This window comes from Notolabrus celidotus, chromosome 6, assembly GCF_009762535.1.
Source record: "Notolabrus celidotus isolate fNotCel1 chromosome 6, fNotCel1.pri, whole genome shotgun sequence".
Classification (NCBI taxonomy): domain Eukaryota; kingdom Metazoa; phylum Chordata; class Actinopteri; order Labriformes; family Labridae; genus Notolabrus; species Notolabrus celidotus.
The window spans coordinates 15,215,489-15,227,901 of NC_048277.1; the positions used below are offsets into that span (position 1 = coordinate 15,215,489).

The 12,413-nt window shown below is 40.9% G+C and overlaps 1 protein-coding gene across 3 annotated transcripts in view; it reads right to left on the reverse strand.

Moving 5' to 3' along the window:
* The window catches only part of ldlrad3 (low density lipoprotein receptor class A domain containing 3), a 110,798-nt gene that overhangs the window by 40,045 nt on the left and 58,340 nt on the right, over window positions 1–12,413 (reverse strand). For 2 of the 3 annotated variants that reach the window (XM_034686607.1, XM_034686608.1), the window contains exons 3-4: window positions 6,920–7,045; window positions 3,644–3,778 (exon numbers count right to left, since the gene is read on the reverse strand). In XM_034686607.1, coding sequence (XP_034542498.1) covers window positions 3,644–3,778; window positions 6,920–7,045 — 261 coding nt within the window. The remainder of the gene's footprint in view (window positions 1–3,643; window positions 3,779–6,919; window positions 7,046–12,413) is intronic. The other variant, XM_034686609.1, reaches the window with a different exon arrangement.

Below are 12,413 nucleotides of genomic sequence, written 5' to 3' on the forward strand. Positions count from 1 at the left end.
TTTCATCTTTTCCTGGCTTAATCATTGCAACTCCCTGTGTACCAGGATCAGCCAGTTGTCCCTTCTCCCTCTGCGACTGGTCCAAAACGCTGCAGCTAGGCTTCCAACTGGTTACAGGAAGAGAGAGCTTATTAGCCCCATTCTAGCCTCTCTTCATAGGCTTCCAATTTGCCTTAGGACTGATTTTCAGGTTGTGCTGTTTGTTTTTAAAGCACTGAGAGGCTTTGGCCCCCTCTTAACTGACCTCCTCAGCCCTTACACAACATCCAGGCCTTTCAGATCTTCTGACATGGGACTTCTGACAGGCCCTTGCTCGAATCTTGAGTCTATAGGTGACCATGCTTTTGCAGTAAAGGCCCCTCCTCTTCCACAAGATCTACACATTCTATAAACTCTAAATATCTAAGTTTATATGTTAATACTTGAGTCCTGATTAGCTGTCTTTAATTCTGTATTTTTTTCATGTTTATTGCATTGTTGTTTTACCCTCCTTCTGACTGGTCTTTATGTGTTTTTCTTGTTTGCCATGTGCAGAACTTTGCTAAGCTGCTGCTTTTTTTAATGGGCTATATAAATACATTTGATTGATTGACTGAATGTGACAGCAGCTGAAGGATAAGGATTCACAGCTTTTATAACAAAGGAAACACATATAGGCATCCGCATTTGGTGACATTTGCTTAGGGTTATATAAATTTCAGGGTTGGACAGAATTCATGCCTGTAGATGAAGAGCTGAAGTGTTGACAGAAGCCGATGGTAGTTGTCTGAAAGAAACAAAGCTGCCAGTGGAATAAGAAAAGTATACCACGTTAAGTGGTATCTGCCAGTGGGGGAGACATCCTACATTAGAAGACATCAAACACACTGCTGCGGATGATAATAATGGTGTTTGTAATACATTGAACAGTTATCATTAGCGCATCAATTTTAAATATCACAATTATACATTACCCTAATTATGCCAACACATGTTCTTGTGTGTTTAATTCATAAAGTGAGGAGTTCTCACTGCAGCTCATAAAGGTCTAATCTATCCCAGGCTTTGCTCTATCAGCATAAATTATCTCTTATAAATTATGTTTCAGAAATATTAAAAATGACTGAGTGACAGTATCTTCCAACTCCTTTATCATCTTGATCCTGTTTCATAAAAAAGCTCAATAATGTATCTTCAAGCTCCCATCCACCACGAATTCTGCTGCAAAGCTCCCTGCCAATATTTCCAACAATCAAGGCAATTTATCTCAAAAGATCAAAGTGACAGCAGTTACCACCCAGTCTCATCTCTAAATTCCTCGGATTCACATTGTTGTTGTGGAAGAAGTCTGAATGAAGCTAATAAAGGGAAGGAAGATAAGGGTTTCTATTTCCAGACCTCCTCTTTTTAATTGTGAGAGGAAACTTTATCTAACTCATCTGGTGTAATTGGTGTTTCTGCATCTATTTTTGACCCACTGGATTATGTCATGTTGAAGTTTCTACTGTGCTTGTGAAATGTTCTTCCAATCTCCCAAAACTTTTCATAAAAGAGCAGGTACAGGCTATTCTAACTACCATGTTTAGTGAATGTAAGGGTGGTGATACTTTTTTGAATTTCCAGTAAATTAAAGATACGGAGACCCTTTTGCGGTCCTCATTTTAATCCTGAAAATGCTGAACTTTTTGTCTCAAAGGGTAAAGCAAGTCAAGTAAGTTTGTGGAAGTCAACCTGTTACTGTCTTCAGCTTCTTTCACATATACACTCCAGAATTTATTTTCTAGAAGTTTTTAAGGATGAAAATTTAAGGAGGGTGATGGGGGGGTTTCTCAGTAGGTAGGACATGACATTGCAAGCACGCTGCAGGAGCTACAGTGTGCTGTGCAGCCACACTCAAAAGTGATGGTGGACGCTACGTTATGATGATAGTTTTTGCATACATATAGATGTGCAGACGTCTTCACTGTCCTGGTCATGATAATGATTCTCCTTTTTCAATCATGGATGTTTCTATTAATACTGTTACATGTCACTCTTTCGAGTTCACATCAGTCACATGATAACGTCAGGGGGAAAAATTCAGCTATTTGCATTCATTCATACAGCCTACACATGCAGACATTTTGTTGAGTTTTAAGGAGTTTTATGCAGCTTTTAACACAATTTTATTATTTTTAAATACACTACATAAAGAATGATATAAAAAGTGACATCAGCTCATATATTTCAGTTCTTTTCATTCAGCCCTTTGTTGAACATATGGCTCTTTAATCTAGAGGGGCCTTAAGGCTGATTTATACTTCTGCGTCGCCCCTACGCAGCAGGGGCTGACGCGGACAGAGCCCCACATACTTCTGCGTCGATGTGTCTGTGTCGCGCAGCAATTCTCCTCCGAAACGCTTGAGGGCAGATGATAGCCGGTCGCCTGCTTCCGGTCCCGCTACGATCTCTGTTTACTTTTCCACATCGATTCAGAGCGTGTTAAGTTAATCTACAGCTGATACATGTTGCTGTTTATCATACAGACATGATTACATGAAGAATAGAGAGGAGGAGATGAAATACACGGCCAATGTGTGGCCGATGTCCGGGATCCCGGAAGTGCTGTGAATGCGGGAAAGACCAAGCCGTCGAGCGGACCAATCACAGAGCTTGCGGTCCGCGTCGGCTCTACGCGTAGTTACATTTTGGAGGAGGTGCACGTCAGCTACGTGCGTAGGCCCCTGCGTAGGTACGGGAGCTACGCGGACCTACGGCGTAGGCTACGCCGTCGATTCGACGCAGAAGTATAAATCAGCCTTTATTTTTACCTGGATATATGAAGATGTTGACAGCCTCTTATTCACTAATTTTATTTGCCCACAAATGATTCACCTCTGTAAAAAAAAAGTGTATGTTTGTCTAAGCTGTGCTGTACTGTTTCATTTCCTGATGTCTCTGTATGTTATTAAAAATATATTGCCTCATGCATTTTCCCACCATGCTGGTGCCAGCGTTTGGCATTAAATTACTTCAGAGTCGAAGTTCTGCTCCTACTTCAGCACATAGTTAGCACACTTTGGTAACCACAAAGAGTTAGTGATCGATGATGCTTTATCCTTTGATAATTTGCTACTGCAGCGGTTCAGTGTGCTCACAAGAGTAATTAAAATGACTAAGTATTTCATCCCTTGCTGATTTTCTGTGTTTTAATTTTGGTAAAGGAAATGCAGGTCAGTGCAAGTTAACGCACCAGAACAACCAATAAGTACAGTCCAGTCGGGCAATCTTAAGTGAAAGCCTGCTGGTGGATGCTGGAGAGGTGGCAAGGACTGAAAGTGCAGCAGTGGTGCAGAACAGCAGTGGCAATGACAGAGAGAGACAGGAATTCTGTTAGCTTAAACAGACTGCTAAATTGGGACGACACATTTGTCAGGTGATAGTGAGAATGACAAATATGAAATTAGAGCAGCACCTGCCTTAACTAGGTTGCAGACATTGCTCCATTTACAGTGAGTTAAAAGCTAATCAAAGGGATGTACTCTGATCCTGATACCTCAGCCTCCCACAGTCCTTACGTCTGATTAATAGTGTCTGAGTAGATGTTACATTTCCAGTTTCAAAATAACGCGCACTTTCTTTTCTGCAGGCATGACCATCTCTTACACTCGTCTCAATGACTTACCAGCAGTAGTCAAACAGAGCTCCTCGTCACTGTTGTCCTGGCAGTTGTCCTGGCCATTACACAAGAAGCTACGGTCAACACAGTGGCCGTTTCGACACTTGAAGCGAGCCTCAGAGCACACCAGTGGGTTACCTGCTGGGGGTGAACCAGTGGAGATGTCAAAGGTCAAGTTTGAGTTTAAACACAGCTAAAGAAGGCTACATTTAAAGTCAATATACTATGATACTGTTAGGTATAAAAGAAAAACATAGTTGTGACATTTTCATGGAGATTCTTAGAGATACATGAAACATTTTTTTTTAAAAGTGAGGCTTGGAAAATTCATTTGATCTGGAGAGTTTGATAAAAATCAAACTGAAACTCATCAGAGAGAGAAGAAAAAAATCCAGCCCAGCTCTACCACTCGTTTCTAGCACACGTTGTGGTTTTGTCTTTGTCTGGCTTCTGCAGAATGAGGCAGAATTATCTTGTGAGAAGATCCAGACAATTACACACTGGTGACGCAGACTGGGCTTGGAGCAGGGAGAAAAGCTCCATTTAAATGGCTAGATTAGATTTGTGAGTGTTCAGCCCCCAGGCTAGTAACAATGCCTCAGACAATGGTGAGTGACTGGCTTGATGCACACTGAGTAAGCAGGGATGAGATCATGTAAGGACACGCTGCATGCATGCTTGACAATGTAGACCACACCTGGATCATGGTGTTGTATCTTGTCCTTTTATTGAAAAAAAAATATTTATTGACCTAAAAAGCTGGCATGATATGCTACCTTTGCTATATTTTTCACGTCACTACCAATATCATATCCTCTAAATGCAATTTGGACATTGAGCTGTGAGGACAGCAAGCTCCAGTCCAGTCTTTAGTTGTCATTTCCCTGTCTAGATTATGTCTTCATAATTCAAACTCCAAAGCCTTGGTTTGAAGTCGAGGCTTAATCCTTTAACTTTATAATCGACAAGCCATGATACACTAACGATTACCTCATTATGATATCATCAGAGCTTAAAAAGCACCTCCAAAGCCAGAGGGGTCTTTTCTCCATTTATGTCTGTATGTGTTTAGATTTGTCAGTGTTTTGTTTCTATATGTATTTTGTGAAGCACTCTGTGAGGTCTCTGCTCTTTTATGGTTCTTTAGGTCTTATCATGAATGCCTCAACCTGAAATTAACTAATTTAATGAACCTCATTTATGGAAAAAGGAACAGAACTAGATGAGTTCTTTATTTCATACATCCTTTTCAAACAGAATTTATGCTTTGTATGAGTCTTACCAGAACGCATGCTGCCATAGGTATTTGCTCTGCCTGCCAAAATTTGAAAAAAAAAAGGTCCTTCCTAATTTCTGTCATTTAAGTAACTCATGAGACAGTTAAAAACTGATACACACGAGGCAAATCGGCAGGATGAAAAATCATTCTGATACATTTTTTAGACAGCTGGAGGTGCTGCCTGTCGTTGACTTCTCTTGTTTGACATACATAAGTGTCTTACGTCTGTAGCAGAGGGCGATTTTGCAGTCCCAGATCCAACATGTGCAACAAGCTGACCTTTTTAGCGTTCCTTTTTTATAAGATAATCTGCTATTAATCAAGCATGTGATTAACTTCAGACAAATGACGACCCCCACCTACCCACCACACACACTGCTCACAATTATTGTTTTTATAAGACATTTATCATACAGTTTAAGGTAATGGGTAAAGATGATCTCCTCTTTAAACCACTTTAAATATGCATTTGGCATCTGTTCAATGTTCAATGCTAAATGTATAAACTTCTGTTTCAGCATAACTTCAGTACTGTATATCTATAGCTGTAGGCTGGATACAAGTTGGCTTTTCTACAGTCCAGTATTTTACATTCGATCATAATGCATAATATGGTTTATTACTCTGACATACTTTCAGCAGAGTCCATGCAATAAAGGAGAGATTTATTTTGGATTTTTTTCTAAATCAACAAAGTCTTGACTCTGATGAACTGAGCGTTCACAGGAAACTTTCAATGATAGACATCGGCTGTGCCAATAATCGTGGCAACTCTCACACACAGCTGCACAAGAGACAGTGAGAGCAATGCTGGGCTTCTGATTACTTCATTAAAAAACGCAAGCATGCAAAGGAAATAGAGCTAACTTCCTGACTGTTTAGTTAAATAGCACAGACTTTTTTTATGTGGATATCACTTCCAAGTTGTAGACCTCAGAGACACGAAGCTGGTTTACAGCTCTCTTAATGAAGACACACCGAAACATAAAGCTAATCCAAATCCGGAACAAACTATACTAGCTGTGCCGTTAGCTAACTTTGTAGTGTATTCTGAAGTGCATCAGAGTCTGAATATTAACACAAACAGCTAACATGGATCACCACTGTTAATTTTGAAACAACAGATTGAACTCCAGTTCTACAAAACATCATCATAACACTTTTGGCCAAGAGATATGAAAAAAAGAGTCCTTGTTTCAGAAGCAGCGTATTTTCCTTTTTTTAATGTTTCAGGATATCACTGATTTGTGTAAGTCACTTCTTCAGGTCAGATGATCCAGAATTCTGGATAAAAAGAATCACATCCCTGTTTTATAAACTAATTAACGCTCTCTCCATCTATCTTTCTTTTACTCTCTCTCTCCCTCTCCCTCTCTCTCTCTCTCTCTCTCTCTCTCTCTCTCTCTCTCTCTCTCTCTCTCCTCACAGCAAGAGGTTTCTGGTTTGAATCATTGGCCATGTTCTTCCTCTGCATGCGTGGGTTCTCTGCGAGTGCTCTGGCTTTCTTTCACAGTCCAAAGATATGCTCATTAGTTTAATTAGTGACTCTAAATTGCCCAAAATGTGTTTGTGTGTTTGAATGGTTGTATGTCTCTCTGTGTCAGCCCTGTGATTGACATGCAACTTGTCAACAGTGTACCCTGCATCTCAGCCAACGGCAGCTGGATATCTGATCCAACCCCCCCACAATGCCTTAACAGGATAAGGCATAACATATAACACACATATGGATCTAATATATAACTTTTTTCACAGGTTGTGAAGCTCATAATGAGTGAAGTTGATTTGTGACATTGCTGTCTAAACCTTGAATATTTTTATCTGCCTTGGAATAACTCCTCTTGAGTTGAGTTAATCCATGTAGTTTATTCTACCGCTGTTTATAGTAGAGTACCTGCAGAATGGAACAGGAGGACAGTACATCATTGAATAGCCCTGACTTGTGGTGACCATGACATGAGTCAGAGAGCTATTAAAGGAATTGGTTGTTCAGTGTGACTCACTGCAGTTCTCTTCGTCACTCCCGTCGGGACAGTCGCTGAAGCCATTGCAGCGGAAGCGGCCGATGATGCAGTGGACTCCATTAGCGCAGGCGAAAAACGTCGGGGCACATTTTGACTTCACCTTGGCTGAGGACAGAATGAGGGTCGGGGGAGGCAGTGGAAAAAAGAAAAACACATTAGTCTATAGATGATTTGTAGACGGTTCAGCAATTTGTAATGCATTAGGACATGTTTTATGACAAAAGTATCCTTGGCTTTGACGCACAAGGGAAAAAAACTCCAGTCTGGTGGTAAAAGTTTTCTGAAGTATTCCATAGTTAGACACAGCCTGTTAGTTTCTAAGCAATAAAGTATGAAACAATTTACTAACAGTCAAACAGCTGCTTTGTTACAGAGATCAATTAATTACACAGCTAATTGTGCTCCGTAATGCTTCTAATCTTTTCTCTCTCTGAAGTATGACAAGTAAAGGGTAAGATCGCAGGCATAAAGTCCTGATAGGAGAAGAAACCAAGTTAATGACAAAGACAAAGAGAGCAAATCGTGTGGGAGAGCGCTTATATGGATCCTGCCATTGATCAGCCTTAAGCAGGCCACGGGTCTTATCTCCCAGGACAGGCCCGAGACTGAGTGACGAGCCTACAGAACATCAATGCATGGTATCCTCCGTTTAGCACTTTACCCTTAGTTTTAACTCAAACACATTGATCTTCCCTGGCAGAGGGAGAAAAACAAGATAGCAGGTAGAAGGAAGTAAAGACATCAGAAAATAAAGGACCTTGCTTTAGGTCAATAAATTTGCACTCAGAATTTTGAAGCCGATGGCGACAAAAAAAAGCTGTCAGGATTTACAACGTATGATACTGAGCCTAAACTGTGTGAAATACAGCATCATCTCAGACCTCTGTTTCTGCTCTGGCCTTTGTAGAACTACTCGTGGATCATTCCCTTACGCTCATTTGCATAATAATGCAAAGCCTCAACTTGTAAATATGTCTATGTGTGAGATCTAGTGCTGTTGTAATCATGCCTACTGGAAACAGAGAAAGCCAAAGCCTCCAATTACAGCTAAGACTTTGTTACTATGCTTGTTAAGTAAGACTACAAGCTAATGCCAGTGAAGGAACGTTATCATAAACATTTTAAACATAACAGAACAACAAAAGGATGGAACAACCCACACACACACACACACACAGAAGAAGAAAAGAGAGTGGGCATCTCAAAGCGGGGCTCCAAACAGCATTTCTGTTTTTTCCCTCTCTTCTGAATACAAAGGGTGGAATTGGCCCGTTCATAGGTTGGCATTTTGCCGTTTCAAATGCCAGGGGCACACATTTTTCCCTCCACCATATATTGTGGTAGGCTGATTTATGAGCTCTTTCAAACTGCTGCGATTATGTGTAGCGAGAGGGGGGAGGGCCTCGGCATAACAACCACGAGGGTTTGGAGTGCCCGTCTCTAGGATGAAATGTAATCCGCTGAACGCAGGAGGAAGCTGGGATAGAGCCCGATCTCTCTGTCTATAGTCTGGAAAGCCTTTGTTTACCTGGACAGCAGAGGCCCTTACCACCCAAAGCTCATTTAGCATGGTATATCACACTCATTAGAATCCAGGGAGGGAAAACAGACACGGATTTGAGCTGCAGCAACGCATAAAAGGCCAGATACAAAACCATGCTGCTGTGGAGGGGTACGTTTTTAATTCATCCTGACACAAACGAAGGCAACATCACCATTTAATCTGTCTATTTATCCTACATGTCAGGATTCTTCTTCTTTTTGGATACTTTTGTTGTAAATAGAAAGAAAAGGGCTCAAGGAGATTTTTAAGATTCCTCTTCAAAAATACAACCTGCCTAGACTTTCTTTTTTTTTTGGTCATTTACAAGGTACACTTGGATAGAAAGACTGCTCTGATATTCCTCAATCACATCCTCCCACCACCAGAACCCCTCATTATCACTTCTACTGCTGGCACGACTCATCTGACCCAGTGTTTGTGTTCCAAATTAGCTCAAAAGTCACATGAAGGGCAAGCTCATGAAGGGGAATTCGTGGGTGGGAGAGAGAGCTGGTTGGAAGGATAGAGCTTATGTGCTTAGCTGTATTTCAGGGGATGCAGGGCCCTTTATAGCTGTAGCTGAGCAGTTTCTGAGCTACAAGATGAAAAATTAATTAGAAGGCACAAATTGAGGGTGGAGGAGAGGGTAAATCTAAAAAGGGCCTTTCCAGAGCTTTGAGTCTTGTACTCTGGGTTAACTAATAGACTCATGTGGGCTAACTGGGTAATGTGTTGTTAACACACGAGGCAGATATGGCAGCACAAGATCATTAAGCACTTAAAAAGCTAGTGAAAAGGTGTAACATCAAACAGAAAACTGGCAGGTCACCAGTGTAATTATTTGAAATGGATGTAATGGTCTTTTTCAGCAATTCACCATGTTCATATATCATATTCCTTTGATTTCACAGGGTGTTACTACGGTGGCCCTGAAGTGCAAATCACAACTGCATATCAGAAAACACTGCAGCAAATCAAAAAACAACGGCAAATCAAAAATAAAAAAACAACGGCAAATCAAAAATAAAAAAACAACGGCAAATCAAAAATCACAACGGCAAATCAAAAATCAAAAAACAACGGCAAATTAGAAAACACAACGTTAAATAAGAAAACACTACGGAAAATAAGAAAACACTACGGCAAATAAGAAAACACTACGGCAAATAAGAAAACACTACGGCAAATATACGGCCGTGGTGTTTTCTGAAATGCTGTTGTGTTTTCTGATTTGCCATTGTGTTTTCTGATTTGCTGTTGTGTTTTCTGATTTGCTGTTGTGTTTTCTGATTTGCCATTGTGTTTTCTGATTTGCTGTTGTGTTTTCTGAAATGCCGTTGTGTTTTCTGTAATGCCGTTGTGATTTGCACTTCAGGGCCACCGTATGTTACAGCCCAATGCTGTTATGTTTCACAACTATTTTCCAGTTTGTAAGTCATAAAGTGTCTGACATTTCTTTGTATAACATCACACCTTTTAATTAATGGAAAAAAATCAAGACAACAGTCAGGCAGAAGCTGTGGGGAAAACAAGACATATTTTGTCATACTGTCAGACGACAGCTTATGCTAACATTTAACCAATTCCTAGCTGACATTCTGCTATCTGGTCAATGAACTCCTATCTTAAATGAGCTCAATTTCAGCTATATTGTTGAACACTCGCAAACAACAGTATTAGCTTTCAGAAACTTCCAACCTAACAATATTAGCTATAAAGTGTCTAAATATGCTGGACCCGGAAAATCTGATTGTAAAATAGGCTGGCGGTCATGTCGCACAGTCCATGTCTTTTTTGTTGCTTTTGAAGTAGAAGGCATTGGTCAAGGATTTGTCGGATACCCTAAATGAATACAGCATCAGGCAGTATAATGTTATAACACCATTAGGCTGCCAGGGACATTTGCTAGCAACTTACATTTTTCCTAAACTATTGTACGAAAAAAATATTAGCTAACATCCTAGCTAACAGGATACTACTACTATGCAAACAGCCATACTAGGTACATACACTGTATAATGAATGGACATAGTGTCCTTGACATCACCCATTTGTTTGGAGTTTTAAAGTCTATCATCGGCAGGTGCCATATTGAAAATGCTGACTCAACCTAACCATGGTTGATCTAGTATGACGCAAAGACGCAGAGTTGAGGCAGGCCTTTAGCCTAAATGTGTATAATCATTACATTTGCCTTTACATTTTCATAAGCTCGTGTCTGCAGATTCTCTGACATTATAATGAATTGTTATATCTTACATTTTAAGAGCTGCAGCCTCCAACATAACAGTAGGAACATTAAAACAGCATTTTAGCCTCCCACACTGAGCGCACTGTCAGAGGAGAATGCAGTATGACGGTGGGAAATGGTTCCCTGTTATATTTCAGTTCCTGGAGTCCTACCTTTCAAAATCAAATACTGACATGGAACCAGGCATTACTCATTCCTTTCAGCACCTTTACCTCCTGCAGCAACCCATACACATTCACGTCATCCACTCTTCTTTCCTTCTCTCTTTACTCTGTTTCTTGGTTTTATAACTGCTTAAGATGCATGTCAAATTTCCTTCCTTTTCTCTAAGCTTTTGTTGATATACTTGAAAAAGCAGGCAGGCTGGTGGATGGCTTCCAAACTTAGTTCATCGTCTGAGCAGCACAAATGAAAATGAATAGGGGCTAGCTTTCGGGCTGTTTCCTTCAGGTAAGACTATCACTGTCTGAAAAACATGGCCAAATCACAGTGCAACACACAGATGGATGGCACACAAACAAAGGCATCCACATAAACATGCACTGTCTCTCTCTGTTTACTGCTGCCTTTAGAATTACAGGCACCTGCAACCCACACTGAGGTGCTTATTTTGACATCTGATTAAAACTTCTCCCGCAGGAACAGTGCGGTACTTTCTCCAGACATCCAGGCCTCATTTGTTGTTTTTTGTGGATTTAGAGTAACAACTTTTTAGAAAAAATCAGTCTAACCGGAAAAAAACAAGTTCAAATCAAGGCCAGGGAATATAGCACCATGGCTTATTTTGGGTTTACGTGTAAATCATTTGATAATCTAACACAAAGTTGCTGCTGAATACTACAGCTCGTCTCCTCTTCCCCATTTCCACATCCCCCATGGCTCCTGTGCTCATGTCAGCCGACAGCATGACTCCTGTTGTAGAAGCTGCATGCTTTTCTCTACCCCCCTATAAGCACCTTTATGCACCTCTCCACACTTCTCCCCTTTTCTCCCTCTCCCGGGCTCCCAAGAGATCAGAATAACTTGTTAGACACACACAGGTAGGCTCGGTCGTGACGGGCATGCATGATTGACAGAGCGAGGAGAAAGACTGGAGGAAGAAGCTAATAAGAAAGAAAACAGCGGAGAATGAGCAAAGGCCGAGGCAGAGTAGAGACAGCTGACGACTTCAAAGGTTCCTCTGACCTTGCTGAGCACTTCTGAGGGGAGGAAATCAATAGGTAATGGAGTCAGGGGTGTAAGCAAGGAGGCTGAGGGTAGTTTCAGTCCAGAATAATCATTCTGTACTTTTTACTGTCTAAGCCTTGCATGCTAGTTCACAATACAACAACTTTCTGTGTGCAGGAGGAGGAGTGACAAAATAAACGCTCTGACTTCATCTCGAGGGCTAAGAGTTTACGAGCCAGAGTCGTCATGCTCAACTCTTAAACACCATGCTAGATATGGAAGCAAACTGTGGCTGGTATACAATGCAGCATGCTCATGTGCACAAATTTTCAGTAATATTTCAACATGGTCTGATAAAAGGAAAGAGAGGCAAGGGCATGTTGTAAGAAAGCAATGAGTGATCTCTCAGATAATAACCCTGCTGCAATATTCATCATAGGAAGCGTCTTGCAGCTAAAATTGCCTTGTTTGAACTGGTAGTGCCCAACATTGTATTACAAAATGACAGGGCA